The following is a 16,237-nucleotide window of genomic DNA, read 5'->3' on the forward strand; positions in this document are numbered from 1 at the left end:
GCGCTAGGAAGCATGTGGAGGTGCCTGAACACAGTTTCGGCACACGGGCTGATATGCCTAACGCGATCCTTGCAAGTGTAAGTGGGAATATCAAGTAGGAGTAGGGAGATTGTATTACTTCTCCTTTTGGCAGCAGTGCAACTGCTACTGGAATACTGTGTCCTTGGTAGTCGGACAAGATTACAGAATGATCCCTTCTGGCATTATCATCTATGAATTTCTAATCTATGAGTTTCTAATCTATGAGTTTGAATTCCAGCTACAAACCAACAGTCTGGGAGGTCTGCATCTGAAAATAAATGCCACAATTCCCGGCCACCTCTTTCTGTAAGAAGTGTCCCAGCTCTACCAATTCCATCTGCATGGAACTAAAATATTTCTGACATACTGCTGCATCTGCAGGCCAAACACCTCTCATTATAGTATGAAACTGCAAAAAGGCTTCAGTTTTTTTAACTGGACTGAGCAATTTCCTCAGGTCTATAGCATTTCATCCATGATTTTGAACAAAAGAGAAGGAATGCCATTACATATATGGTTTCCTCTTTCTTGTTACAATTTAATGAAACGATGGCTATTTCTAATTTATAGTAGCAATTGCCTGGAATTAACTTGAATAAATGCAGGTGAAGTGTTACCAGTGTAACTGGCTTTTACATGAACTTTTAATAGTGTAAAGCCATAGTCCCTCATGGTATTTCTCTAGATTTATGCTACCGTGAGTTTAGAACATCACCGGATTAAAAAAAATCCAACACAGAGACAAATATAAGGGCCTGGACCACAAGTCCTGTGAGAAGCAGCTGAGGGAACTGGGGTTGTTTAGTCTGGAGAAGAGGCGGCTCAGGGGAGACCTCATTGCTCTCTGCCACTGCCTGAAAGGAAGGCGTGGGGAGCTGGGGGTCGGCCTCTTCTCACAGGTAACTAGTGATGGGACTAGAGGGAATGGCCTCAAGTTGTACCAGGGGAGGTTCAGGCTGGAAATGAGGAGACATTTCTTCTCAGAAAGAGCAGTCAGGCATGGGAATGGGTTGTCCAGGGAGGTGGTGGTGTCACCATCTCTGGGGGTGTTCAAGGAAAGGCTGGACATGGTGCTCAGGGACATGGTTTATTGGGTGACATTGGTGGTAAAGTGATGGTTGGACCAGATGATCTTGAAGGTCTTTTCCAACCCTAATGATTGTATAATGCATTTAAGTGCTTTGAACGCTCCTATACTTACAGGTAATGTCACAAAACCATGGGTGTGTGAAAGCTTCTGCCAGATGACTGAAAGTGCTGCCCATTCAGGTTGGGAGGTTGCTACAAAGGCTTACCATTTCCTTTACTGGAAGTTTCTTCTTGCTAACTTCTCCAGTAGAACTTCCACCCAAGAGCCCCCAACTCAGTTCCAAGAAGAGGATCATAACTTTTCTTTTTTAACCAAAGCCATTGATAAGAGCTAGGTTAGAGGATGATCAGAAGTACACTTAGACAAGAAGAATTTGGGGAGCAGGGTTTTTTAAAACTAGAGTGGTGACAAGGAGCTGGCCTGAATTGCACGTATTCACCTCCTGATGCTGATCATCAGGCAAATCCATAGGGAAACTAGATATTCTTAACCTCCAGTTATTTTCTTTCAAACTGAACTTAAACTTCTGTCAAGCCAGGAAAAAAAAAATCTAATATGACAGACAGCTACAACAAAACACAAACTGAACTCCAGCAGTAGCTGTAAAGAAAATGACTAATTTGAGGTATACAGATTGAAAATGCTAGTGGAAAAGGCTTTCTGACTAATGTGAGCAGAATCCTAAAATAAAGAATCATGAACAATCTAGACGCGTCTCCACATCTTCAGTTCTCTTTTTGAAGAAGCGTAGTCATGTCCCTGTGGGAAGTAATATGACCCAAGGATATGAACATAACTTTTCTTATATCTGTAAACAAGTCAGCAACAGCTAGTGAGTTAGCAATGAAATAGAACAGATGTCATTTCATCTTAATTTTCAGCTGTTTTCTTTCGATGCTTGCAGAGGATAATAAATTTATCAGGTTTTATGAAGGGATTGGAAATTAAGCTAGCTTTCTTATGGAGATTTGGAAACTTTAAACCTGACCTTCTCATACAGTATTTATAATCCTGGTGGTCCTGAGATGATCTCGCTGATACGCAGAGCAGCGGCTGGTTTAAAATAGCAATGTCACCATGTTGTTCTAAAATGATATAGTGTAGCATGTAATTAGGCGTAAGTAAAATGAAAAATAAAATTTGGTAGCAAAATTTTATAAAGCATTTTACCAGGGAATTTCCATTTTCAAAGGGTGGTCTTCTTTATTTTAGTTAAGGAAACCAATGCTCACACTTAATGAGCTCTCTCCCTTCTGTGTTGAATAGAAAAATAAATCCTACGTGCTTTTTTGCAGGGAAACCTACAAAAGACTACTTACTATGTCTAAATAAATTCATGCATGTCAACAGGATTATCAATCTTCACAAACATTACTGAAATCAAACACAACAGTTCTACTGTCACTGTGCACTCATGGCTCCAAGGTCAGTCCCTTTACTGATGAGCATTAAGCACTGAATGATTAGGACATTAAAGTCTTTACACACTACTTCTTTCTGCAGGAAGAAATTATACTAAATATCAGGGTTAAAGCTCACCTAAAGGAGAGCAACAGGACACATACACACAAACACAGAGGAAAAACAGTAGACAACAAGCCCCTGCAACTGCACGTACTCATCGCATTAAAGTGACCTAATTTAAACCCCGCTGCACAGTCCCAGCAGCCCAGGATCAATAGGGACAGTCACAACATGTGTGCTGCTGACAGAGGGCAAAGCAGCCAACAGAGAAATAGAGGAAACGTTCTTGTCTCACGCCTAAACCACTGAAAAAAAAAAACTTACTGTCTGGCATTTCTGCCTGTTTGTTTTTCATTATTTGATCATTTGACCATGGTATATTCCTCTGCATTCCTCAAAGTGCCATTTCTAGTACATATGGTTATTTACATTCACTAGAAAAAGGAAATAAGGAAACTTATGAATACGCTACAGTTATTTGTATCGTTCACTGGGTACATCTTTTTCCCACATTTTTCTCTAATTTTGGGGTTGAGATATCATTGCAAGACTTCCTTATGCTTTTCTTACGTCTTTAGCCCTTCTCAGCATTATTTGTTAGCATCCATTACACCAAGAAAACTACTCAGCATCCTCGGTGTATACTGACTTGGTTAAACCTTTTCTGTCTAAATAACTGCATATTAATCAACCACAAGTGACCATAACAAAGTTTTTCTGTACCCATTTCAATCACCTCAGCGTTTCTTCAGTGTAAAATACAACGAAAATTTTTGTCTCTGTCTCAAAAGATCAGATGATCCTTTTTAAAACTGAAGCAATTCTTAACTTGAAAGCAAACAGGGATGGGTAGAGGCAATGTTTTAAGAAATGACTGCATGTTGAGTGAAAATTAAAAGCATATTGGTATTAGAAGCTCAACAAATCTAGTAACAACCCTCTTTATTACAAACACATTCTCACAAGCTGGTGGGTGTTTTTATTCAATGCCCTTTCTTAAGGGAATGCCGATAATATCAGGCAGATTGTTTCCAGACGTCCAGAAGCTGCAAGTGTCACGGGTCTGACACATCCAGCGTTAGCCTGGGCGGCACTGGAACAGCAGTGCCAAATGATGACTTGAAAACCCTTTAAAACTCTCGGACCGGTCTCCGTTGCTGATTCACTGTTACTGCTCTCAGTATGAACCAAAGGAAAGACATGCATTTGTACTGCAGCTATTTTGCTAATCTGTTCAGTAACTGAAATCAAATCCACTGCAAACAGTGATTACTATCACAGGGTCTCTCCTAAGAATTTATTAGCAGCATTTCTTGCATCTTTCACTTTGACCTTCTGGAAAACTGTTTTGTCTTTCCTCCCCTTCATTTTGTTTTATGGAATTGTTTATGGAGCATTTTCCTCCAATGTTTTTCAACCAAATGTGGAAAAAATTTATTGCACATAAAAGTTTCACCAGGAAAGGCAGAGTTGTTTACTGTCCATTACAACAGGAACCCTTAGATATTCTTGGCACACACCTTAATTATAAAAAAAGAAAGCATCTTATGAGTAATTTACCATTACTGGCAAAGATGAGTAGTACGTTTCATACCTCTTTAAGACAATACATGCTATTTCCTCTTCCATTCACATCCACACAGACCCATGCAGTAAATATGCTCAGTGAGAACTTGTTATTACAAATGTACCTTACAAAGCTTCAGCTTCCTTTAAGGAAACAGCTAGAACTGTATGGCCAGCCAGCTGCCTTCAAGTAACTGTGCCCTTATTACAGTAGTTCTATGTATGATTTTTTGGAACAAATGTAATTTAAGTGACGCCTCTGGAGCTGCACCTCTGCAGCTGTGACAGTCAACTGTTTGCTTGGTCATGCTCTCAACCAGATCTGTAAAATTACATCATTAAAAAACAGGCAGAAAAGTCTGTCCACAAGCTCTGATCTTGAAGGCAGCCACACAACAAAGAAGCTTGTGACATACAGAGTCTGGACAGCCAGCTGTCATTGAAGGAAACACAGTCTGAAGCCACATTTCAGGCAATGCCAAGCCTCTCCTCGTTAACATGATTGTATGTATGCAGATTTTTTAAACTCCAGTTAGGACTTCTCATTTTACGACACAATAGAAGACTAGAAAAAAAAAAAAGTGATTTTTTTCTCTTCATGCCTTGTTTTCTGACAGTTAAAAGCTTTACACAGGTGCACAAAACCTCTTTCTAAAGCCAACAGCAAAATGTAACATTTTCAGGTGAACTTTGACTGTACCCTTTCCCTGAAAATACACCTGGGATTTAAAGCACTGCATAGCATAATGTGACAGCTCTATGCCCCAGGAGGCCAAAATAAGGAAGAAATATTAACCGTGTCATTGTTCTGTTTCTGAATGCCTTCACCTGCTGAAAGAGCAATTTAGAGGAAAAATGCTCTTGATGTTCTCCATTAATAACCTGAAACCTACTCAGTTCTTTAACAACCTTAAACTGCCTGCTGTTACTCATTTATTTGGAAATGCCTTTTCTGTGTTTTGTTTAGGAAAAAAAAAAAAAAAGCATGCCCACATATCCGGTGTTTTTATGAAACCAGCCTATAAGAAGCTCTATTCTGCATCATCTATGATAATATCCAGAGATCTTTTAAAGTTATTGAAATATCCTCCTTACACAAAGAATGCTTCAAATATATAGGAGAATTGAGATCAATTTCTTCAGGTGAGATAAAATTTTATATTTAGATTAAGTCAAACATTTCAGTATTGCTAATATCAAAAATAAACTATGGAACACACCATAATTTTTTGTATTTGGATTGTGTACAATCTAAGTACTGAGAAAAACTGAAACAAAGCAATCAAACTGAGAATCTTCCATTCATCTGAAATCAAATTCCAAAAACTCAGGGAAATTAAAGATACCAGGGGTTTAATGTTGAATTTTCTTTATTTAACACAACTTGAAACTTTCCTCGTGCCTGTGAAGGACTGACTCCCTGTTCTCATTTGCTTGCTTGCCTTTCCTCCTGTATCCCAGGAAATATCAGGTCATTTCCTGCGCAGCAATCCAGCTGCAACAGATTTTCTTCATTAAATCAACAAGCTAAAAATACTTGAGAAATATTTAATGAAAATTATACTTCCTCTCGTAGAAATATTAGGGAACTACTATTTTGAGAAAGCTCTTGAAACTCCCATTTGGCCCTGAGCTTAAATTCTATTCCAAAAGGGGAAGGAAAAAAAAAAGCTTTTTAAAATGTTAGACCAAAGAGAACCCTACAGTGGTGAAGAATTAGCCTCGTTGAGACAATGTTTTAAAAGACATAAATATCTCCCTCTCAGTTATTCATTTTCTAGTTTCCCTATTTCCATTTTGCTGAGGACTAAGACATGCTGTCGAACACTGTTTCCATCAGTGTCTCAGAAAATGGAGCAAATGGGACATCAGGAACCAACCTAGTCAATCATCATATTCTAAGACATCAACAATTCCTGAGGGAACTTCTTCTGAAATCTCTAGTAAGGGGAGCCTTTAGTGTTTCTTGTTTAAGCAATCTATTCCAGTAGACAAGTATTCTTGCATGAAGAAAGCTTTTTCTTAGTTTCCAGGAGGAATGGGAAATAAGCAAGGTTCTGGCCCAAATGCTGAAGGTTTTTGTTGTTGTTGCTGTTTGTTTTTCTAAATGATGTCAATAATATGATTAATAAATTCCCCTCAAACTGGTTGCTCCTGTAAGATAATCACCTACCATTACCCCACTGAGAGAACTCTAGTTAGTACTACTCACAGGCTTACAAACATGCACATCCTTTATCCAAGTTCTAAAAAAGACAAAAATTATACTGTTATCTACTTGCAGGACTGTCTTTGAAAGTATGAAGTATTAAATTATTAAAGAAGCACCTTTTAAAAAGCATCCTCTGTATTGCCAGATGTATAAAGAAAACATGTAAATACTTTAAAAGATCGCTTTTAGGTTGTACAATTTTTGCTACTCCAAAGTAATTAATTCCTTGAATCTCCACTTTCAAGCGTTCAAGTACAAGTTCAAGTGTTTCAAGTACATTCTTCCCTACACTCTAATCCTGAAGATGCTTCTGTTAAATCAGTGCATTAGTAACCCAATTGTATTCTCATACACATGATGTGTGCATTTGTATCAGCGAACGCTGTTCTGAAAAGAGTCCAGAGGTCCTCCAGATCCATCTGCCCTCCATCCATCCTGGTCTCACGGACATGGAACAGCAAGCTGATCCAGATGTGCCCAGCAGCATATTAGGCCACCTAAACTATCCAGTCTGCTGTTAACACACCAACCCTTGCAGCACGCTCATGCACACACAGCCCCGCATCCTTCCATTGGTTTTCTGTGGCTGCGCCTGGGGCCGTGCTTGTGAGTCAGCTCTCTGGAGGGACAGCAAAGCTGTCTTGAAAAAGCAGCCTCAGGGCATCACTCAGAAGACAGCCTAAAAAGAGCCAATACGACTTCTTGCAGTAGTAATGGCAAACACATGACTGCGGCCTATGTGAAGTCCTTCTCCGCTGCTAGGGCTTGTAAACTCCCCAAAGCAATTATGAGTAAGGGAAATTCCCAGCAACAACAACTTAGAGGAAGGGGAGAAAAAAAGAAAGATGGAAAAGTTGCTATAGCCCTGTTAATACATATTCATCAGCTAACTTTTGCAGGGCAACTTCTCCCCAAGGTGATTCAAGATTACGGGAGTTTAAATGTTCCAATTGAAAATACCTCCTCTGCTTTCTAAATATTTAACTCGCAGAGCAATATTTATTTATACAATAGGCTTAATTACACCAACGTCCTTGGGTTTATCACCTCAGATCCAAGGATATCTGTAGCTTTTCACTACCTACCATGCATTCAGAAGCAATGCATTTCATGGCATATAGCAAGGGAGCTGAAGTAAGCTGAGTACTTCTTAATGTAGTCAGATGGCTTACTGAAATCATTGCAGGGCCAGCTATTACTGGTCTAATATGTTCGTGATGAATGTTTGACTACAGCTCTTTTAAAAATTATTGCAATTATTTGTGATCACTCCTGTGGCTAACTGAGTTTGCAGTAAGTGCATTAAGGTTTTAAGAACCCTAGCACTATATCCAACAAAATATACAGAAGCAAAGGCAGTGGAAGCGTTCCCTGCTTTCAAGCTGTTAAAATCTTGTACTTTCACACAACTTTTTGCCATTTTACCCACTCACGCTCCTCTCGCGTCTATTTTTAGAAGAAAATTCCAGGCGCTGTGCAAGGACCAGAGACCTGCCCACCCCAAGAGGCCCTGCAGGGAGGTTTTTACCCCCAAAACACGCCTTTTTACCCCCGGCTGCCCGCCCGGCCTCCCCCAGCCGCGGCCGCCATCCGACACCCCCGGGGGATCTTGTGTCGCTTATCGCCGAGGGTCAGCTGTTTTTATTTATAGTTCTGGGCTTTTTCTTCCCTCCTGTGGCATTTCCATGCGCAGCCGGGGAGGGGTGAGGGGTAGGGGGGGGTGAGCACGGTGCCTGCCCCCGGCGGAGGGAGCAGGGAGCGGGGGGACGGGGCGAGGGAGGGAAGGGGCGAGGAGGAAAAAGCAGCGGGGCCGAGGGAGGGCAGAAGGCAGGAAGCGAGGGGAAGGCGGGGGGACGCGGAGCAGGACGGGAGGGACGGATATGGGGGAAAAAAAAGCAAGGGACAGGGGGCGAGGGGGACCCCAAAGGGGTGAGAGCCGGCCCGGGACCCACCTGGCACCGGCACACCACGTCCGACTCGGTGGCCAACAGGTCAACCACCTTGCCTTTGCCTTCGTCCCCCCACTGCGCCCCCAGCACCACCGTCACTTTGTTACCGCCCGGCTCGCTGCGCGCCCGCTTGAGCCCGCCGCCGCCGGGGTGGCTGGTGCGGTCGTTGGACGCCCGGGTGCCCGACATGGTGGCCGGAGGAGCCGCCGCCGCCTCCTCCTCGCTCTGCCTCGCTCCGCCGCCGGCTCCGAGCACAGCCCCTGCCGCCGCCGGCCTTTAACGGCGCCGCCGCCGCCCGCCCCGCTGACGTGCGGGCCCGCTGCCTGCCAGCCCCGGCGGGCACGGCCGCAGCAGCCGCCGCCGCGCTCTCGCCCTCCGCTGCCTCCCGCAGCCGTCTGCCCTCCCACACACGCCGACCTCCCGGGCACACGGGGCCGTGGCATGGGGGTATCGGGACACGGCAGCGCACGGGGCTTCGCGGCTGTCGCTGCAGGGCTGGTGTGTGTGTGGGACTGTCGCTGTGACTCGCACACACGCGCACATGGCTCTGAGGGACACGGGGACTGACACACACTGGGTTTTGAGGCACTGTGAGGCACACACAGGCCTGAGGCGTGCGGGCTTGTCACTGTGAGACAGACAGACAGACGGACACTGGGCCTGTGGCCCCGCAGGACACAGCTTTGAGGCACCTGGGACTGCCTCTGTGGGACACACACAAAGAACAAGCAGCACACGTGGAATAGTGTGCACACACTCAGTGTCCCGGGACACAAAGCTGTCACCGGCAGAAGGACAGACACACAGGCCACTCCGACACACACGAGGCTGTGGCCATGAGGCACGGCTACACCTGCTGACCCGAGGAACACGGCCGGCCGCGTGCTGACAGACACGCGCGCGCCTGAAATGTACGCGGGTGTTGTCACCGAAGAGGCACGCACCGCGCTGACAAGCATGTGCCCTGCCCTGGTGGCCCGTGACACCCAAGAGCCTTTTGGTGGGACAGACGCATCCACGCATACCCTCGCACGCTGACCTGAAAAAGCATGGGGCCTTCATCGTGAGGCAGGAGAACGAGCTCAGTGTGAGGCACGCCAGGGTGTGTCTCGGGGACAGATCGGTGCATATACTTCCCTGGTGTGGCACACCAACACGAGGGGCTTGACATCTGTGTTAACACATGTACCCCAGGCGTGTGGGACTGTATCCCTCCAAAAACAACCTGGAAAGAGGCAGATCTCAGGCCAGGCTAAGACACATGCAACTGTGTTAGCAGGAGGCATGTGTATGTGTGTACATGCCTGCACGCACACATGCACAAGCACACAAGTGGCAAAAATTCAGCATTTTCAAGTGTCCCCTCCTGGCGTAGTGACATGTTCCATATTTTTCACTGTGGCTCAGAAGAGTTACTATGATATATATGAAATCATGCAAATATGTTGTATTTGCAGTGGTCAAAATGCACTGAAATACTCATACACTCCGTTACCAGTATAAGGATGGAAAGAAACTACTGGAACACTCAAATTAACTCCTGAGGAAAAAAATATAACAATGTGCATGGTCCATTTCAAATGCCCATCTGTGTGCTCTGTGTATCTGCACGCATATACAAATATACATGCATGTGAGAGTTTATGTATGTGCATGCACAGAAATGGAGAGAACATATTCCAGACTCCAGCACCTCGTCAGCATTCATGGTGGCAAGCAGAGCGGACATTTGCTCTACTTCGTTTCTGGCATTTGTAGTATTTCCTCTGGGAAAAGGAGGGAGGGAAGATTTAACACTCTGTGTTCTCCAGCTGAGTATTTGGCATTGATCAGTGGAGGTGATAAATATGGAAGAGAAGACTGGAAGCGAGCTCCTGATGTTTGGGTCTAGTTTTCCCCACTACTGATGTCAACTAAATGATACAACACCCCGCTGTTCCTATTGAATAACTGTTCCAGAGCTGTTCTAGTTAGAAACGTCTGCTAATTTCTAGCCTTCTGGCCAATTTATATCCATATGTTCTGTGCTAACATTGTCATTTAGTTTAAGTACTTCCTCTCACTTTCCCACATATGTATTTATAGAAGGAATTACATCCAGTCTCAGGCTTTGTTTTGCTAGGCTGAAAAAAGTAAGGTTTTTCACTCATCTCTCAATTCCCTTTTCTCATCTGCCTGCCGTGCACCTGTTCTGAACTCAGTTCATGTTTCTTGAGCATGGGTGGCTAGAATTGTAGGCTGTGGTCAACGTGAAGTTCCCTACTCGACACAGGAACTAATCTCTTCTCCTCTCAGCTGGAAATATCTCACCTAAGACATTCCTGGACTTGTCAAGTTTCACAGACATGTTGAGAGTCAGCTCGTCTCCCACACTTCTCCACACATCGAAATGCTGCTACCTCTTTCTGCCATTTGCACTTCACATGCAAGATACAGCTACTTGGCATTTCGCATATATATTCACATTCAGATACCATGTGCAGTCTAACATAGCCTGAAATACAAGCCTCCAGCTAGGGTTTCAGAATTTTGCACTATAAAATTTTAACCTTTACTTTTGTCTTGACCATTCTTTCAGATGGAAGATTACTGCAAAGTCTGTTAAGATATTTGATCCCTTTGGTCCAATATATACCAAATGTCTGGCCACAACTCAAGCATAGGCTTTACCCCAGACTCTTTGGGCTTCTCACCTTAGTACCAGCCAGTTTAGAGCTGCCCAGCATCCCAGACCAGCCGAGCTCCAACTTGTTCCTTCTGGAACAGCCAGCACTGGCTCTGTTTCTCATTATAGCCATGCACTGGCAGCTCATGAACCTAATTGAGAAGCTTCTGCACTGGCCTGCCGTCTCCTCAACCATTTGCAGGCAGCCTGTTCCTGCTGTGCAGCAGAAATTCTTGTTAGTGAGTTAAACTTTTCTGTACCTAATACCTTATTCCCCTTTGTAATTGTACTCACCCCGTATTCAGTACCACACTGAGTATCTTTATGAAATACCTGCCTACCTACATTTGTTCTGTCTCAATAGTTGGCAAAGGAAGCCTGTGCCAGTGATCTCTTTCTACTTTTGCTCATCCCTTTTGTGCTTTATCTCAGTTTCACTCACCTCCAGGCTTTTATTTTCTTTCAAAGTTTCCTCTAAAGCTTTCCTTACTGTTCCATCAAACCTTCCAAGTTTTTTGCTACCTAATAGCAAAATCATGTTATTCATTAAATAATAAAGAGAATCAACTCATTGTGGAATAATTATTTATCAGGCATTACATTTATAGATTTTTTGTGGTTTGTAAACAGCAAAAATCATCAGCAGTGTCACTCAGTTGTCACAGCTCAACATATCTAGGATATAAAAATACTCTTTGCTGCAAGAAATATATTGCTGGTGCTGTTCCTCTGCAGGAGAACCTGCACAGAGCTACACTCCAAAGATAGATACGATCCCAGAGCTATATTTATTGTAATGATTTTTATGGCATTAGCATTGCCATTGTTGCATGGCTTTTTTTTCTCTTTATCATACCTTTTATCTATTGGCGTAGGTACTCACATCTTTTTCCAGAGCGAATGTATTGCTGTTCTTTTGGTTGGCTAGTTGGTTATGCTGTTTTTTTTTTTGTTTGTTTGTTTTTTTTAACCAAAAAATTATCCTGGGGTGAATATATGTAAATTGCCCTGCTTAAGGACAGAATCTAGCCTTTTAAACAGATAACAGTGTTTTCAGGTTTTTTTTTTCTTTTTTTCTTTTCTTTGAGTCTCTCAGCCCGTGACTGGTTTGGAGGAAATTTCTGCACATTTTTGTGCAAAGAAAGGGGCAGCTTCTCAGCTGTTCATAGCCAAAAGTATTTTAAAATACTCATTGTTTTCTTTCACATTGTTTCAGATTTAGGAAGTTTGAAGAATTTTTGGTATTCTCTTTAGCATTTCTGTAATCATATCCACTGTATTTCTGAGATGTTCAGAAACTCCAGCTGCATTTTCTTTCCAGTGCTAGCAATATTAAACCTTCCATTTCCATAAGCTGTTTCTTGTGAAAATAATAATGAAAACTTTACAAACTAATCTACCAGGAGAAAAAAAAAATCTTTATAAAAGTTCAAAACATTAACTCTGTATAGAAGAAGTATGAGGCAGTTGATGACTTGAAGTGATTTATTCTTCTTCTTATATCAATTTAAAAACAAACTCAAATCCACTGAAATCAATGGGTTTAAATGCATTTTTGTGTTTGACATGAGAAAAAAATCTAATCTTCAAGGCAGGTTTTTCTCAGTTCAAAGCAGACTTGCAGATTGAGAAATGCATGAGATTAACAGGGAGGCCATGCAGAGTGACATGGGACTTGTAAAGGCTGCAGGTATGAGGTTTCCCTGTTACCTGGTGCCGGATCCTGACAATCAGTATTAGGATCTCAGGGGAGCTGCCTGTACCTCGGAGCTCATCCATTAGAACCAGTCCACCTAAAAATGCTTAATTTTTGCAGTTTCACAGAAAAACTTTCAAAGATCTGCCTACTTAGATTAAATACACAACACTTTTAACTTCAGGTCAACAAATACGAGCTATATATGCCCAAATGACTAAAACAACACATTTAAGATTTACTGCAGAATAAATTAATCAAAACTATACTGTTTCTTTTCAGAACTACATTTTCACCAAATATTTGTTTGCTCACTGCCCTGATAAAAATAGTATAATGGTGCACATGCACTTGAAGAACTGTACACTGGGAGCAGTAAAGAATTTATTTGGATAAAGTGCAGATCAAATTGTAAAGGCTCTCCTTGTGGTTCAAGATTTCTTCTGTCTTCTCCTGAAAGACGTGGAGCATGCAATAGAGAGTACACTTGCTGAATCTGCAGATGGCACAGACAGAAACAAGAATCACACTGGAGACCACGATGCTTCTCTGAATAGGAGTCGAAATATCATGTGGCTGCAAAAGAAGGCAAACACTATGCTGAAATGGGAGAACAACCTGTAAAACTGAGGAAGGTGTCCTTAGACCTGCTGAACCACCCAGCTGGAGATCCAGCTGAACTGTGGGGAAAATGAGACCTGGCTGAAGAAAATCCAGCAGACAGCCACAAGTGCATGAACCTAGGTTTGGAAAACGGGCCCTAGGATGAAAATCTGAAAGGGATGGAGTTGTTTAGTCTAGGAAAAAAAGAACAGAGGTTTTGTGGTAAAAGACACCAAGTATGTAAAAAGCTGCTGCAAATGAAAATGGAGTGGTAACGTTTACTCTGCTTGTGATGGCCATGATGAAGTAAAAAGGGTTTGTATCTTTTATTATATTGACTGATCTGATAAACATGTACAAACTTTACGGCATATAAAGCTTTATTAAGCTTGAAACAGAAGCAGTGAGTAAGGCCAGCCTTGCTGCAGTCTTGCACCTAAGAATATCCACACTTTGGCACAGCAACACTTTACCCAGACTGTGGAGTGGCTGTATCCTTGGGCACTTTAAGAACAGGTTTGGAAAAAGTGATTTAGTATGAATCCCTCTGAATTAGACCAACTTTAGTAACCCAGTAAGGCCCAATGCTGTAACTCTTTTCTGAAGACTTTTGCCAAAACACTCAAAAAGCGTGTATCCACCTGTTTAGATGCCCAGATCTAATACCTAGGTAGCATGTTTAAAATTTGCCCAGCTGCCACCTAATGCTGTAATCATTGACATGCCTGTGGGTTGGCACATGCAGTTTATCCCATTAATTTTGTTGTATCAGACTGTGAGGAGTCTCACCTTGGGTGTCCTGCTCTGCTACCAGGTCCCTCCCACAATAAACAGTGAATGTATAAGCTAAATGCCCCACAGAACTGTATTTGGGCCATGACCGCATGTTGGCTGAGGAGTTAGGAGTCTCAGCTGTGATGTGACAGACACCTGCTCAAATCTGTGCTTTTCCCCTGGCTAGAGATGTGAACAGGAATTTTATTCTCTGACTTCCACGGATAAGCCCTCTCAGAGCTGAATTATCTAGCATCTTTCTCTGCCCAACAAATACTTGAGCTGATATCAAATTTTGAGGCTTCTTCACATTATTTCAGCTAACTCATATGCACAGAAATAAGATCATATAAAGTCTGTGTAAAGATTTGAAAACACATTTTAATGGAATAAGGTCAATTTAAGTCACCTCTTCAGCCAACATAATGCATTAGAGATTCTGCAGGGGGATGTATAAAAGAGATAAAAGGAACAATGCACTACGGTTATGCTCCTTCATGCCTGTGAGAGCATGGCCTGAAGTCTGCCAGGCTCCTGGTAAAAGAACTGTCTCTAACTCATTGTACTCCAGGATGTGGGGTCAAGCATTTTGGTTTTAATCTTTGCAGTTTTGTAGAATTCAATTTGAATTCATGTGGAATATTGTCAGATGCAATTGAGAAGCTTTTACTTATTTATTCACCTACAGAATCTGTACAGAAGATATGTAGGAGATTAAGAGCCAGATAGTCTGTCCTTGCAGCTGTACCTGAAAATAAATCTCCTTAAAAATAAAAACAGAAAAAACAACACATAAACATATTCAGAATTGACACAGGAGAAGCAGTTACTCAGGATCTTATTTGCCAGTATGTGATTTAAAAACACAACTAATAAGCCTCAAAAATTCAGGCACATTTGTTTATCTCTGTTTTACCCAAATGAACATATCCACAAATGAAATTCATACTGAAGTGCAACTACATACCAGAGTACAATGCATTTCTGAGTAAATTCTGCGCTGAAAGTGGTACTTGTCCTTAAAACACAATTTTGAAGCCATTAAGGCATGCTTTAAAACAGCAAATCCAAGCAATACAACAGGAACCTTTCAGCAACAGAACATTTTTCTTATTTCCCCCGTTCTTAAAGACTTACTGCTTTTATTATTGCAAGACCAATTAATGCTGATGATATTTGATTATATATCAGTTTGTTACTTACAGACAAATGATTAAGTCCCGCATACGTACAGACAATAAGAGGTTTTCCAGAGTATGGCTCTTGTATTAGACCCTGAATATATCAACTTAAGAAATTGGGAAGGGGGCCTGCTTTTGCAGTTGATTTCTGTGTGTAAAGATGATGGTTATGCTGTAAAACTCCAGTATTGTTCATCAAAATTTACTTGTTCTTCATCTTTTAATAGCACTTCCCTTTCTGCTGCAGTGACAGTATTACAGCTATGTACAGAAATTCTCACCAGATATTTAGCACAGCTTTCTCTGCATGGTTTTACATTTTGCTCCTAAGGAAGTTTGTTGTGGTCATTAACTGCGTCCCCAACTTTGCATTAGAAGCAGCTCATTTTTTCCCTTTTGTTAATAAAAACCCCAAATAATTTATGATCTGTTGAAATAATATAATGTATTGGTCTTTGCATGTAACAAATACAGTTCTCCTGAAGAATGGAAATGCCCAGTGACAGAGGCTGCTACAACAGAACCTGAAGAAAGTAAAGCAGTAGAGTAGCTTAATCCAGTATGGGGGAAAAAAAAAATCTATGGAAAAAAAATTCAGCGTAAATACATATGTAAACACATTCAGAGGACTTCAAAAACGCTTAGATGTCCAAATCCCTAGAATCAGCAGGATTGTGTCAACAATTTTATTATTTTTTGAAATGCTACCTTAAATTTCATTTACAGGAAAGCTGTTTTTAATACATGCAATCACGTAGTTCTGAGATCTGTTCTCTCAATTGTGAATTTTGGTAACAATTTCTGACTCAGATTGGTTTGTGGCAGTTTTCAGCAGCTGCAAACCTTTGCTTGTAATCTATTAATAATACATCAGCGATGTGTGCTTCTGCTTTCACATCTTCTATTTGGACTGGGGGGAGTGAGATTAATGCCTGTGCTGAGACCTTGCTGCTGTGTGCTGTCTGGGGCAGGGCTGTCAACTGCAGAGAAATGATCCTCAGACAACTGGATAAACC

General features: G+C 42.0%; 1 protein-coding gene and 1 long non-coding RNA gene across 2 annotated transcripts in view; one reads left to right on the forward strand and one right to left on the reverse strand.

Annotated features, from left to right (window-relative positions):
• The window catches only part of ADSS1 (adenylosuccinate synthase 1), a 27,190-nt gene extending 18,560 nt beyond the window's left edge, over positions 1 to 8,630 (reverse strand). Inside the window, exon 1 of the mRNA XM_040559574.1 lies at positions 8,306 to 8,630. Coding sequence (XP_040415508.1) covers positions 8,306 to 8,491 — 186 coding nt within the window. The 5' untranslated portion in view covers positions 8,492 to 8,630. The remainder of the gene's footprint in view (positions 1 to 8,305) is intronic.
• On the forward strand, positions 1,146 to 14,789 carry LOC121071343. Its single transcript, XR_005820538.1, has 2 exons — positions 1,146 to 7,983; positions 12,946 to 14,789. It is a non-coding gene; the product is annotated as an uncharacterized LOC121071343 (long non-coding RNA).
• Positions 14,790 to 16,237: the final 1,448 nt, after the last annotated feature.

The sequence above is a fragment of the Cygnus olor genome, chromosome 5, assembly GCF_009769625.2.
Source record: "Cygnus olor isolate bCygOlo1 chromosome 5, bCygOlo1.pri.v2, whole genome shotgun sequence".
Taxonomy (NCBI): Eukaryota; Metazoa; Chordata; class Aves; order Anseriformes; family Anatidae; genus Cygnus; species Cygnus olor.